We start from the raw sequence: 13,479 nt of genomic DNA, 5'->3' as shown, positions 1-13,479 counted from the left end.
TGAATTGGCTGTAAAATGTATGATTTGATATGAAGTGTGTAGAGATGACTTTTGATCATGTCCTTTTTCATCGTCGGCCTTCCACCGCACGGTCATCTAGTATTTAAGAGCAAGTTCGTTTTTCCTAACTCACCTGGATCCGACTGAAATCACCCGACTCATCTGGATATGTTTCGATAAGTTTGTTTTTTTGAGTTAGTGGCTTGTTCGCATGTATCAAGGGTATTTTATTACCCGACTCAAACGGATCTGAATCACGGGTAAGGTCTGATTTAGATCGTGAGCCGTGTCCGATTCAGACCGAGTCAAACATGCTCTCAGATTGATTTGATTTTTGACTTTTATTAACTAAATTTTGCGGGTACGACACTTCAAACTATCCGTTAATAACTCCAAATGAGAAAAGAAGATTGGATAATAATTCAGTAAAGAACATAAGATTTTCTTTTTCCCACCAAAACAAAATCCAAGAGAGAAATAGAAAGAGCTCAAACAAAGCTCTTTTCCCCCCCTCTCTTTCAAAAATGGAGATTCTTTCTCCACTTTGTTCGACCCCTCCTCTTTGTATATCCATATCTTCAAAACCCATCTTCAATTTCTTCCCAACCCCATCTTATCAAAACCTAGGGTTTGCCAGAACAAGAGTCCTGACATTGAAGATAAGTTCGACAAAATTGTATAGCTTTAGAAAAAGGTCTAATTTTTCAATAGAGGGGCGAGTATCTGATGTTGAAGAAGAGGAGGAGGAGGAGGATGAGGATGAAGATGATGATGTTGCTGCAGAGGAATATGAAGAATTCATTGTTGATGCGGATAGAGAAGAAGATGAGGAAGAAGAAGAAAGTGATTCAGTAATTGTATCTTCTTCTTCGTCATCGAGATATGAAGAACATAAATGGCAAAGAGTAGAGAGACTTTGTAACGATGTTAAAGAATTAGGTGAAGGGATTATTGATTACAATGAACTCTCTTCTATTTACGACTTTCGTGTCGATAAATTTCAGGTTTTTATTGTTAAATTTAACTTTGCATTCAAAGTTTTGATTTTTGCATATATTTTGTTTGTTGATTTTACCTTGAATTTTGTGTCAGAGATTGGCTATACAAGCATTTTTAAGAGGTTCATCAGTTGTAGTTTCTGCTCCAACTAGTAGTGGGAAGACATTGATAGCTGAAGCTGCATCTGTAGCTACGATTGCGAGGGGAAGGCGAATATTGTATACAACCCCATTGAAGGCATTGTCTAATCAGAAGTTTAGAGATTTTCGGTATAAATGTTTAGTATGTTAACTGTTTGTGTTAAGTACTTGGATTCTTTGCTCCTTGATAGCAAATGTTTTTTAGTTGAGTCCGGCACTTCAGATTATGTTCCACTGGTATGAACTTGAGCAGTTTATGTGCAAGATGATTGGCCTTTAAGGTGGCGTATTTTGTTGTTGTTTTTTTTCTCTTTTGCAGTGATACGTTTGGTGAAAGTAATGTTGGTCTACTTACCGGAGATTCTGCAGTTAACAAAGACGCACCCATATTGATTATGACAACAGAAATTCTACGGAATATGTTGTATCAGAGGTACCGTTTTATTGTTTTGTTCAAGTTAAGACTGATGAGCTTAGTGTGGTCTGAGAAGTGTTTCTTAAAACTCTAGGCTAGGCATTTAGTTCATCTCTATTTCAGCAATTTTCAAACTTTCCTGGTTGATTTAGTTGAGAAAGGGAACTTCTGTGTTTGGCTCATTTTCATCTTTACTACAGTGTTGGGACCGATTCTTCTGGTAGTGGATTATTTCACGTCGATGCAATTGTTTTGGATGAAGTTCATTATCTCAGTGACATCTACAGGGGTACAGTTTGGGAAGAAATAGTGAGTCTCTATTTCAATGCTTAAACTATGCATCTTAGGATTGTCTTTTCTTAGTCCTCATAAGCGTTGCAAATTTCAGGTGATTTATTCTCCTAAAGAAGTGCAGCTTATATGCCTTTCGGCCACAGTTGCCAATGCTGATGAACTGGCTGGTTGGATTGAGCAGGTAACATGCAATTGCTATGACCTTAATTGTGCTGAATATTAAGTTGTATAACAAGCCCTACATTATATCATTGTTAATCCATGTATTTTCATTACTTCATTATCCCTCTCGTTCCATATACTATTTAATTGCTCAAGGTTAAATCCTAGCTAACTGTTAATCTAAAGTGTGTGTATCTTTAAAAATTATAGCAGGTGGATTTCGAATAAGTTAATGTTTGGATGTTTTGCAAGCTCATAGGCATTACCCCGACTTAACTTATCTAATTCATAGCATTTATTATTTTCTCGGTTTTGTCTAGATTCATGGTAAAACAGAGCTGGTAACATCTACTAAACGACCAGTTCCATTGACTTGGCATTTCTCTACAAAAAAATCTTTGTCACCTCTTCTTAATGAGAAAGGAACTACCATGAACAGGTACGTCTTGCTCACCTTTTTTTGTGTTTTTTCCCTTGTGTCTGTAAACTATATGATTGTTCATTAACTTTTAGCTTCTGATTACTATCACAAAAGGAAATTATCACTCAATTATCTACAACTTTCTGCTGCGGGAGTTAAACCTTTCAAGGAAGATGGATATAGAGGCAGGAACTCAAGAAGGCGAGAAAGTGACCGGCGCTATAATAGTGCTTCGGATGTATCTGGACAGTCGGCACTCTCTAAAAATGACATAAACAGCATTCGCCGGTCACAGGTACAGAAATATCATTAGTAGAATGATTTCCAACCCAGTTTCCTTTGCATTTTTCTATCTTTCGGAAAAAGATGTGGACTTGTTTTGTTTCACTTATAAACTACATACGCTGTTCACTTTCAGACATTTAACCTTTACTAAGACGAGGACAGTCGGTAATCTAATGTAAGTTAGTATTATCCAGGTTCCACAGGTTAGAGACACATTATGGCACCTTCGGGCAAGGGATATGCTGCCAGCTGTTTGGTTTATTTTTAGTAGGAAAGGGTGTGATGTAGCTGTTCAGTATGTTGAAGACTGCAAGCTTTTAGATGAGTGTGAGATGGCTGAAGTTGATCTAGCATTGAAGAAGTTTCGCATTCAATATCCTGATGCCATCAGAGAGTCTTCTGTGAAAGGTCTGAGGCAAGGGGTTGCAGCACATCATGCTGGTTGCTTACCCCTGTGGAAGTCATTTATTGAAGAGTTGTTTCAGAGAGGACTGATTAAGGTTATTTTCGCGACGGAAACACTTGCTGCTGGGATCAATATGCCAGCTAGAACAGCTGTTATTTCTTCTCTTAGCAAAAGATGTGAAACTGGACGTATCCAGTTAAGTCCAAATGAACTTCTTCAGATGGCTGGTCGAGCTGGCCGTAGAGGTATCGATGAAAAGGGTCATGTTGTCCTTCTTCAAGGTACCAATGAAGGAGCTGAAGAAGGCTGCAAGGTTCTCTTTTCTGGACTAGAGCCTCTTGTGTCGCAGTTTACTGCTTCGTATGGAATGGTGCTAAACCTCCTCTCTGTAAGTACCGAAAGCTTAACTTTGTATTAGTGCTAGGCTTTTCAGTAAATAACATTTTCTTTGCTGTGTACAGGGTGCAAGAGTAACTCGTAGATCGAAGGAGACAGATGAAACAAAAGTCTTTCGAGCAGAGCGGACATTGGATGAAGCTAGGAAGATCATTGAACAAAGTTTCGGGAATTATGTTGGAAGCAATGTCATGATTGCTGCCCAAGAAGAGCTCGCCAAAATAGAAAAAGAGATCGACTTCTTAACTCTTGAAGTTACTGATGCTGCTATTGATGAAAAAAGCCGAAAACAGATGTCTGCGAAGGCATATAAGGAGATACATGCATTGCAGGAAGAATTACGGGTACACTCACTCATCACTGCATTTCATGAACCAATAGGCAAAATAAGTCTCTGTATGTTCATTTGTTACTATCTTTACCTTGTTATCTGTTTCTTCACAGCGTTATCGTTTTTCTATAATCTTGTGAAAATGCTTCATTGAAGCGTTTTCGTTTTTCTATTTTTGCTAAACATTAATGTAGACTGTTTAGCAAGTCGCACATATGGTACACTGGATACATTTCTCTGGTTTATACGAGTAGTTATAGATCTACTTAAACACAGAGCAACTCTGCGTCCCACAGTGTGGTCAAGGTCATATAGCACTCACCCTAGCTATCAATATTGATTGTATACATTGATGTGTTTTTTTAACTTCATTGCGAAAGATATTATTATTTTCAAACAACTGTGAATTCATATGCTAGGCAATTGCATTTTCAGGCAGAAAAACGACTTCGGACGAAGCTGCGACGAGAGATGGAAATACAAAGAATGGCCGCTCTGAAGCCTATATTGAAGGAGTTGGAAGATGGGCAGTTACCTTTTCTATGCTTGCAACACAAGGATAGTGAAGGGTTTATGCATTTAGTCCCTGCTGTTTATTTGGGCGAGGTTGATTCACTCTCTAGCTCTAAAGTCAAGAACATGGTAAGCAAAGTTCCAAAAAGAACTATTATTCTTGTGTCTTTGACTCTTTCAAAAAGTACTTGAAAGAAGTCCTTTCTTAGTTATCTTCGATGAAAAGCAAATATATGCTTTGGCATTTATTTTCCACCATCTAAGGATTAGGTACTTAGAGTTGATGAGAATCCTGTAGCATCCGTATGATTCAACTGCAGTTTAAAATGCTATTTATCCTACATGACAGATTGATGCAGATGACTCTTTTGAACTAAACACTGTGGATAATGAGTTGGAGGTTGGAGATAGTGACAGACAACTTGATGCCCAGTTGTCCTATTACGTGGCTCTTGGTTCAGATAATTCCTGGTATCTCTTCACACAGAAGTCGATTAAGACAGTTTATAGCACGGGCTTTCCCAATGCTCCTCTAGCTGAGGGTGATGCTTCGCCTCGAGAAATTATGCAGTCGCTACTTGATAAGGAAGAAATTGACTGGGAAAAGCTGTCTGAGTCTGAATTTGGAGGTCTTTGGCGTAAGGAAGGATCTCTTGAAACATGGTCTTGGAGTTTGAATGTGCCAGTCTTGAGTAGCCTTTCAGAAGATGATGAGGTAGAGCTTTTCCCTTCTTTCTGTCGAACTGTTAAATACAAGCAATATTATGTAAGTTGTTAATAAATGTTAATGAATGTCAATGATCAGGTGCTAGAAAGGTCACAAGTGTTCCATGATGCTCTTGAACGTTACACGAAGCAAAGAACTACGGTGTCTCGTTTGAAGAAAAAAATCTCGCGTAGTGAAGGCTTCAAAGAATATAAGAAGATCATTGACGTGACCAACTTTACCAAGGAAAAGATTGAACGACTAAGGGCTCGATCAATTCGCTTAACTAATAGAATAGAGCAAATTGAACCATCTGGGTGGAAGGAGTTTTTGCAGGTACTTCAACTACGTTTTCTTTTCCATTTAAGAGCTGATGAACTGTTAGCTATCTTTAGTGGAAAACTCGGTGTATGAAATTGACTAGTACGTTCATTTACATATGATGATGTGTACAACATCTCCTCTTTGTATCAGATCAGCAATGTCATACATGAAGCAAGAGCTTTGGATAAAAATACACACGTGATATTTCCACTTGGTGAAACAGCGGCAGCCATTCGAGGAGAAAATGAACTCTGGCTAGCTATGGTGCTCCGGAATAAAATATTATTAGATTTAAAGCCAGCTCAATTAGCTGCTGTCTGTGGAAGTCTAGTTTCCGAAGGAATTAAACTTCGTCCATGGAAAAATAATAGGTTCTATCTTTATCTTTATTTCAGTTGCTTGTATTTCTACTTTTTTAATGTTGCCTCAAGTCATTCAGATTTCTTTCCGAGCTGAAATTGCTGATGTCATTATGCAGCTACGTATATGAGCCGTCCGCTACTGTATTAAACTTGATCAAGCTTCTGGATGAGCAAAGAAGTTCGGTTCTTCAGCTCCAAGAAAAACATGGTGTAAAGGTGAGCTTGTCGGAAAAGGGCTTTCTTGATATTTTGCATAAATACCTTACATTATTATTCACAACATATGAAATGTAATTACGATTTTGTTACAGATTTCTTGTGCATTGGATAGTCAATTTGCTGGAATCATCGAAGCTTGGGCCTCTGGCTTAACTTGGCGAGAAATTATGATGGATTGTGCAATGGATGACGGGGATTTAGCTCGTCTATTAAGACGGACAATCGATTTATTGGTTCAGGTATGCGCTAATCTCAATATTTATTAGATGTCTAAAGTACTCGTGTAATCCTATTCCTATGAAAGTTTTATAGTGCTCGATCAAAATTAACAAGAAGTGAAGAAGAATAAAGATAACGAAGTTCGTATATGTGTATTCTTATACGTGTTTTAACATGCATACTATATTTTGATCACAGATTCCTAAGTTGCCTGATATTGACCCAGTTCTGCAAAAAAATGCGTTGGCCGCATCTAATGTCATGGACCGACCTCCAATAAGCGAGCTTGCTGGTTAGAGGTGTAAGTAATAACGTGGTATATCCCCATTACTAGCATATTTAAGCGCTGATTCGATAAAAGTTTAATGTTATCAAATTTTGCAATGTAAAGTGTAAGATGTATGCGGCATTCGAATGGGTAGTGCATAATGAGAAGTTGTAAAATCAGAATACCAGATACGTAACCGGAGAACATTTTTTAGTAAATCAAAGTCCGAGAAGTAGCCCTGGAAGTCATCTTGCAACATCTCTGGTCTAGTTCTGTGGGATTGTCGGGTTTTAGGTGCCTGGCATGTGTAAAGGTTCTCTGTTCTTGTAACATTCTTTGCCTTTGGGCCTTAACAATAAACTTTAAACTTACAGGTTGTTTTCTAACCATCTGACTCGTTTGAATTCGAACACTGTAGCGCCCCCTAAGCTAGCAGCTGACTAATCCAAGAGATTAACTAAATAAAGAGGCACTACGAGTCTAATTCAAATACTTAAACATTCAATTAAGAAATGTGCTACAAAACTTATCCCAAAACTAACCCCACTCAGAATATATATACATGAACTTCTCTCAAATGATACATATACAATAGTCATTTGGTTTACAGATACAATAAACAACATAATAAACATAGCAGAAGTTAACTAATTAAAGGATTCAACACTTGTGGCTTTCGCTGCGCAACTCTGATCTGTCTCTGAAAACTGAAAGTGGAAAAGGTGAGCACAGAGTGCCCAGTAGGAATAACTTTAACTTTCAAGTAATCATTGGAATGATTTGGAAAAACAATGAATATATCGGATGTCGACCAATTCCTTACACATCCCATATTATACATTGATAATGAAGTCTATTGGATGTCGATCAATTCCTTACACATCCAATAATAAATCATGTTTGTCCCAAAACACTAAATGGCATCCAAAATACAGAAACAAACAATCATGGTATATGGAACTAACTCCTTCGACAAAACAACGTATTATTGGATGTCGACCAATTCCTTACACATCCAATTGTATACATTGACAATGAAATATATTGGATGTCGACCAATTCCTTACACATCCAATATTATGCATTGATGTCGACCAATTCCTTACACACCAAAATGAAGGAGCGTATTCTATATACTTTCGGAATTTAAATAAAACAATGCACAATCAAATAATGCATGAATTTGTTAAACATAAACTTTTGTAAAAGAAACAAACAATGGTTTCAAAAGAGTTAAAAGTATTCCGACCTCTTTTGATGACAAGCCACGCCTACCTCGAGATCCACGATCCACTGGTTCATCCTTTGAATTGATTGTTATTAAATAGACTAACTGTTAATCACACAAGAAGTCTAAGAAGATAGCCAAAATGGCTCATATAAGAATCATACAAGTCTATCTAATTGCTCTAAGCTCATTTATGGTTCTACACTTCTTTATTATCCATCTCTTGCATATCTAAAGGTTGAACTAATCCAATTAGATTGATTCTATAGTCCATAGTTAAGTCTCATGAATATCTACAACTTTGTAGAAGAAACCAAAGGTTAATTCGGACCATAAGGGGTCCAAAATGTCTAATCAAGAAAACTGATCCTAAGACCAAGTTCATTAATCCGACCCACTAATCTAAGGCCCAATCCAACTAAGTCAACTAACGGTCAAAGTGATGGCCAAGGGTCAACTAACAGTAAACGTCAGTCAAAAGAGTCAAGGTCGGGTCAAAGTCCAGGGTCAATGGTCAACAAGTCAAGACAAGTGACTCAGTGGGTCAAACCCGATTCGACTCGGTCAAATGAACTGAGTCAGCTAAACAGACTAGGATAACTAATAGGTCTAAACCAAAACATATATGCATACAAACTCAAACATCTCAAGCAACTTTATAACACAATTACAATTACAAAAATCTATTTACCTTAATTGGCAATTGCAAGCTTTTGCTAAACCCTTTGCTATGTCAGCATTACAACCAACTCAGCATATACATCTTAACAGCACAAACCAACTCCAAGAGTTCTACACAAATCACAAACTACTTCATCCTCCATTTGCACTTTTGGCAATACATCACAATACCCAGTTCCTAAAGTTTAATCCCTGTAATATTTCAATAACAACTACACACCCACCAAACTGACTCAAACTCGGTTCCATTACTAACTCCAATTCTCTTGTCCAGCTCATACACCCTTAAACCACTTACTTTGTCCAGTACCACTCTCTGCAGTTCAATTTCAGTTCCAACACACATACATATCAGCAGCACCACAACCATTGTCATCTCATCTAACTAGCCATGACATCTCCACCTGCAATTTCAGCTCCACTGCCATCTCAACTCTTAACTGATTCTTATTCATCTGTCACCAGACTTATCTCAACTCTTCATCTATAACTCATACACATAGACCCGAATCCACTTTCTGCCAATTAAACAACCTTCACTGCTAACTTAATTCTACTCATCACTACAATCCCTTAAACACCACCAACAATTACAGAACCACCACCTTTATACATATCATACATGTTCTTCACTTCAATTGCCAGTCAAAACACAACAACACCATCACCAGTTGTAATACATCACTCATATCCTGCAACTTCAACCATTCTATGCATCAATCTAACTCAGGCCATAGTCTCAACCAAATAACTATCTCATATTTATTCTCAATTTTCAGTTTCATCAACAAACATTCATCTTCAGAAACAACAACAATTTAATCACCTATCTACCTTGTCATTTAATCTCCATTTCGATTAACAAATAATCAAACAATCAAACTGAATAACTAAATTGAATCACCTCAGAGAAACAATTACCTCAAATTAGTTTTACACAGGTAACTGAGGCCAAGATCTTTCTTCCTCTGCCTCAATTGAACAATCATCTCAAAACCATATACACCCAACAATCTTCATCATCCTCACTGATTCACAAGAAACTCCAAAACTTCCCAATTCTTTTATCTTTCAAATCTGAGTTCCACACTTCGATTCACCTCTCAAATCACCCCACCCAGACTTCAATTTCTTCTTGTCTAACTCCAAATTGAATCTTCATTCGATATCCAAAACCCTAGTTCTTAACTTGGGGAAGAACATGAAATCCTAACTCTCTGATTCATTATTGACCCAACTTCAAAATTCTAATTAAACACAAACCCGTTCGATCTTCTTCCACCAGGAACTCAATACACAAATCAATTCCATGAATCCTCAATCAATCTTCATCCTTCAGAAAACCCTAACTTAATCTCATATAACTCGTCACTGCTTTTAACTAAGAACCTACCACAACACAATCATCACCACCATAAACCCTTCCTTGATGTTTCTACTCTTGATTCGATCTCAAAATCCTCACTTTTAATTCTCAAACTCTCAACAGATGAAGAACAGGGGAAAGAGAAAGAAGAAGAGAAAATAATAAGAGAAAACTGATTTCTCTTAAATCGGCTTCTGAAGATAAGACTCACTATGACACGAAATTGCTTTGATAATCCCTGCCACAACGTGTCTGAATTACATTTGAAGTGTTTATCCGTGAAATGACGATTTTACCCTTTGCACTAATCCAGTGGTACCTTCTTCGTATAGTATCCAAATGACATGTTCGAGTAGCCCGTTCCACGTAAATTTTTGAGATCTATCCAGCGATACTAGTTTCGTATCTAAATCGTTGTTAGATTAATTTCTATTAGTTAAAATCTATATTAACTAATCGAGTCGTTATCGACTTAATCTTCTCTTGATCATCGTTAGGTCAATCCTTAACCGATCTAAAAGCGTTGACGAGCTTGAGGATCGTTACACATATAAAAACAGAGTTCATTTCTGGAATGAACTGCAGCATCATCTTCATCATCTTCGTCGTCTTCAACAACAGCAGCAACATCTTCGTCTTCAAAAACACCACCGTCTTCATCATCAACGGCAGTAGAAGTAGCAGATCTTTATCTTCTTCATCTTCTTCATCAACATCATCAAAATCAAGATTAACACCATCGTCTTCATCGTCAACAACAGCAACAACATATCTTCATCTTCTTCATCATCTTCATCGTCAACAGCAGCAGAAAAAAGAAAATCAAGATTAATACCATCGTCTTCATCTTCTTCTTCATCATCATCATCAAAATCAAGATTAACACCATCGTCTTCATCGTCAACAACATCTGCAACAACATATCTTCATCTTCTTCATCATCTTCATCGTCAACAGCAGCAAAAAAAAAGAAAAGAAAAACCCTAAAATAATTGTATTCAACAGTACTAACATCATCGTATTCATCTTCTTCATCATGTTCACCTTCATCACCATCGTTTACAGTACTAGGAAGAAAAATAGAAGAAAAAAAATGGAGACGCCATTAACAGGAGAAAAAAGAAGAAGAAAGAAAAAGAGAGAGAGATTAGATCTAGAAAGATGAGAGAGAAAGTAAATCTGAGAATGATTTATTCTCTCTTACTTTTTGACTATATATATGGTCCTTATCCAAAAGGGTATTTCTGCCACTACAAGGTGATATTTACATCATCCATGACATCACTCTAGGACCAAACCATAATTTTTATGACCAAATTATAATTTATATTACCAAATAGGACCAAACAGACAATTGACTAGGTCCACTGGACTAGACTGTCTCTAATATATTATTTTTAGGACCAATTGGTATTTCCTTGTTTCGTTTTATGTAGTGGTTTTGAGGTTTTTGGGTTTATAGAGTTTGTGAAAGATCGGAGTATAGTGATTGACGATTTTGAAGAATCTAGGGCTTAGCTTGGAATGGCTAAAGATTAGTTAGACTTTTTTTTCCTACTCTAAGCCTCAAATTGAGTGTATTAGATGGTGGTTGAGATATCCCATTGTGATTTCATTTTTTGTCTTCTTGTTATTGTATGATAAACTTGTCATATGAAAGGGAGGGTTTGTCCCTTTTTAATTAGGTTTACCCTAATATGTTTGTTTGCCATGGACAACTTAATTGATATGAAGTAGCTAGAACTTGAATTAGGAATAGAATTATGATCTATCGCTTCTGAGATTGAATCTTTCTGTTTTTGGGATCTGTTTGATTGACAGATCCCATAATATGTTTTCTTTGCCGGGAATAGATGTGCGCAGCCAACCCAGTAATGGTTTGAAATAGCTATAAGCTTCCATTTGTGGAGTGGTTAGGATACAACTATCTTTACACCTATATTCCAATAGTTGGTGTGTTTCATACGCATCTAATGTAGTTAAGATGGAGTCAACAGTTGCTAGATTTTTTAATTGTTGTTTTTTATACTTATTGACTGGATGGATGATCTACAGAGAAGAGATGGCCACAGAAGTCAAAGCAGGGCCCATGGTTCCAGAGTCCTTTTTGAAGAAGCAGAGGAGGAGTGATGAATGTGAACTAGCAAAGAAGCAAGAACTCGAAGCTTCCAAGAAGAAGAACAGTGAGAACAGAAAACTTACAACCAAATGGACAGGAATACATCGAAAAGGTCAATAGTTCAGGATTTTCTTCAATTCATGTGAATCATCTTCAATATGCATTTTCACCTAAATGATGAAATATTTTTGATTGTGTAGGAAAGGGAATTAATCAATTTGAAGCGTGAGGCGAAGTTGAGAGGAGGATTTTACGTTAACCCAGAAGCTAAGCTAATCTTTATCGTTCGAATCAGAGGGTATATATATTTTGTTATTTGTTAAACATATTTAATTTCCCGACATTAATTTAGTGTTTAATTCATGTTTGTTGTTTTGCAGTATCAACTCAAAATCAAAAAAGATTTTGCAGTTTTTGCGTCTAAGACAGGTATAAACACCATACTTTTGTAAGATTATGTTTGTTTCTACCCACATTCTACTCCGTAAGTAGTCATTTATCAATTTCATCATGCCATCAGGCCGAGTAGGATAGTTATAAACACCATACTAGTTCATGGTTCTATTTAATGTGAAGACATCTGTGGTGGTGTATGTGGTTAGCTATGTCCTCATGTCAGAGGTATTTTGACAACACAAATTAGTATCATACAAATACTATTATTTTACGTACAACCAAATGGACCTGCGTGTTGTAAGATCTGGTAGAAAGCCGTGACAACTAGGTTTTAGTCTTATTTTGTAAATGCCATTTTATGTTGACAAGTTCTGCAGAGAAAACAGTTGGCCTTAATGTATATGCATTTCTTCTGAATGCAGATCTTTAATGGAGTATTTCTTAAGGTGAACAAAGCCACATTAAAGATGTTGCAAAGAGTTGGGCCTTACGTTATCTATGGGTGCGTATCTTCCGATTTCTTGATGTTTGGTTTTGTGGTGCATCTATGTATGTTCAGTTTTTGTGGTGGGATTTTAACTTTAATTTGAATTGTCTGTCTAATCTTATAGATATCCCAATCTTAAGACTGTCAAGGAATTGATCTACAAAAGGGGTTATGGAAAGATTAACAAGCGAGGAACCGCTTTGACCGACAATTCCATTATCGAACAGGTTTGAAACGATTCACATGATTGATATCAAGTTTTAGCGGTTCTGGAAACTTGCATTGATGATTCTAAGAAGTTGTAAATTAATCGCAGGGTTTGGGAAAGTATGGAACCATCTGCATTGAAGATCTTATTCATGAGATCATGACAGTTGGTCCCCACTTCAAGCAAGCAAACAACTTCCTGTGGCCCTTTAAGCTGAGTGCACCTTTGGGTGGGCTCAAGAAGAAGAGAAACCATTATGTTGAAGGAGGCGATGCAGGAAACCGTGAAGATTACATTAACAAACTTATCAAGAGGATGAACTAGAGAGACAACCTAAGTTGCTTTATCTAAACATCTTGAGGTTCCTTATCTGACATCTTTGTGGTTATATTAAGTTAAGAGTTATGTTTATTTTTGTAGCTAAAGACATGAAATTAGTGATGATGGTTGGTTCTTTCCGGTTTTCAAGTTTTAGCATACACCCAATACTTATGTTTATAGAAAGAAGGCTATTATTTGGACGTCTCACTCCAA

General features: G+C 36.9%; 1 protein-coding gene and 1 pseudogene across 1 annotated transcript; both read left to right on the top strand.

The window, feature by feature from the left end:
- Window positions 1-417: 417 nt before the first annotated feature.
- LOC113319063 (DExH-box ATP-dependent RNA helicase DExH15 chloroplastic-like) lies at window positions 418-6,846 on the top strand. The gene is made up of 16 exons (XM_026567362.1): window positions 418-1,004; window positions 1,093-1,268; window positions 1,459-1,572; window positions 1,755-1,863; window positions 1,943-2,029; window positions 2,331-2,449; window positions 2,546-2,726; window positions 2,911-3,510; window positions 3,584-3,862; window positions 4,285-4,491; window positions 4,712-5,077; window positions 5,168-5,404; window positions 5,543-5,763; window positions 5,871-5,970; window positions 6,066-6,212; window positions 6,391-6,846. Exons 1-16 carry the CDS (start codon window positions 525-527, stop codon window positions 6,487-6,489), a joined length of 3,522 nt encoding a protein of 1,173 aa, XP_026423147.1. The 5' UTR covers window positions 418-524; the 3' UTR covers window positions 6,490-6,846.
- A 4,947-nt stretch (window positions 6,847-11,793) lies between these two features.
- LOC113315099 lies at window positions 11,794-13,326 on the top strand (annotated as a pseudogene).
- The last annotated feature ends 153 nt before the right edge of the window (window positions 13,327-13,479 follow it).

Source organism: Papaver somniferum, chromosome 10 (genome assembly GCF_003573695.1).
Source record: "Papaver somniferum cultivar HN1 chromosome 10, ASM357369v1, whole genome shotgun sequence".
Classification (NCBI taxonomy): Eukaryota; Viridiplantae; Streptophyta; class Magnoliopsida; order Ranunculales; family Papaveraceae; genus Papaver; species Papaver somniferum.
This window is presented reverse-complemented; position numbering and strand designations above follow the sequence as displayed.

What these genes read in the sequence shown, in the direction of transcription:
- LOC113319063 (XM_026567362.1), top strand. Translation starts at nt 525, where the DNA reads ATGGAGATTCTTTCTCCACTTTGTTCGACCCCTCCTCTTTGTATATCC. An exon ending in TGGCTGGTTGGATTGAGCAG is followed by an intron (nt 2,030 to 2,330) that starts GTAACATGCAAT and finishes GGTTTTGTCTAG; the next exon opens with ATTCATGGTAAAACAGAGCT. An exon ending in GCTCTAAAGTCAAGAACATG is followed by an intron (nt 4,492 to 4,711) that starts GTAAGCAAAGTT and finishes CCTACATGACAG; the next exon opens with ATTGATGCAGATGACTCTTT.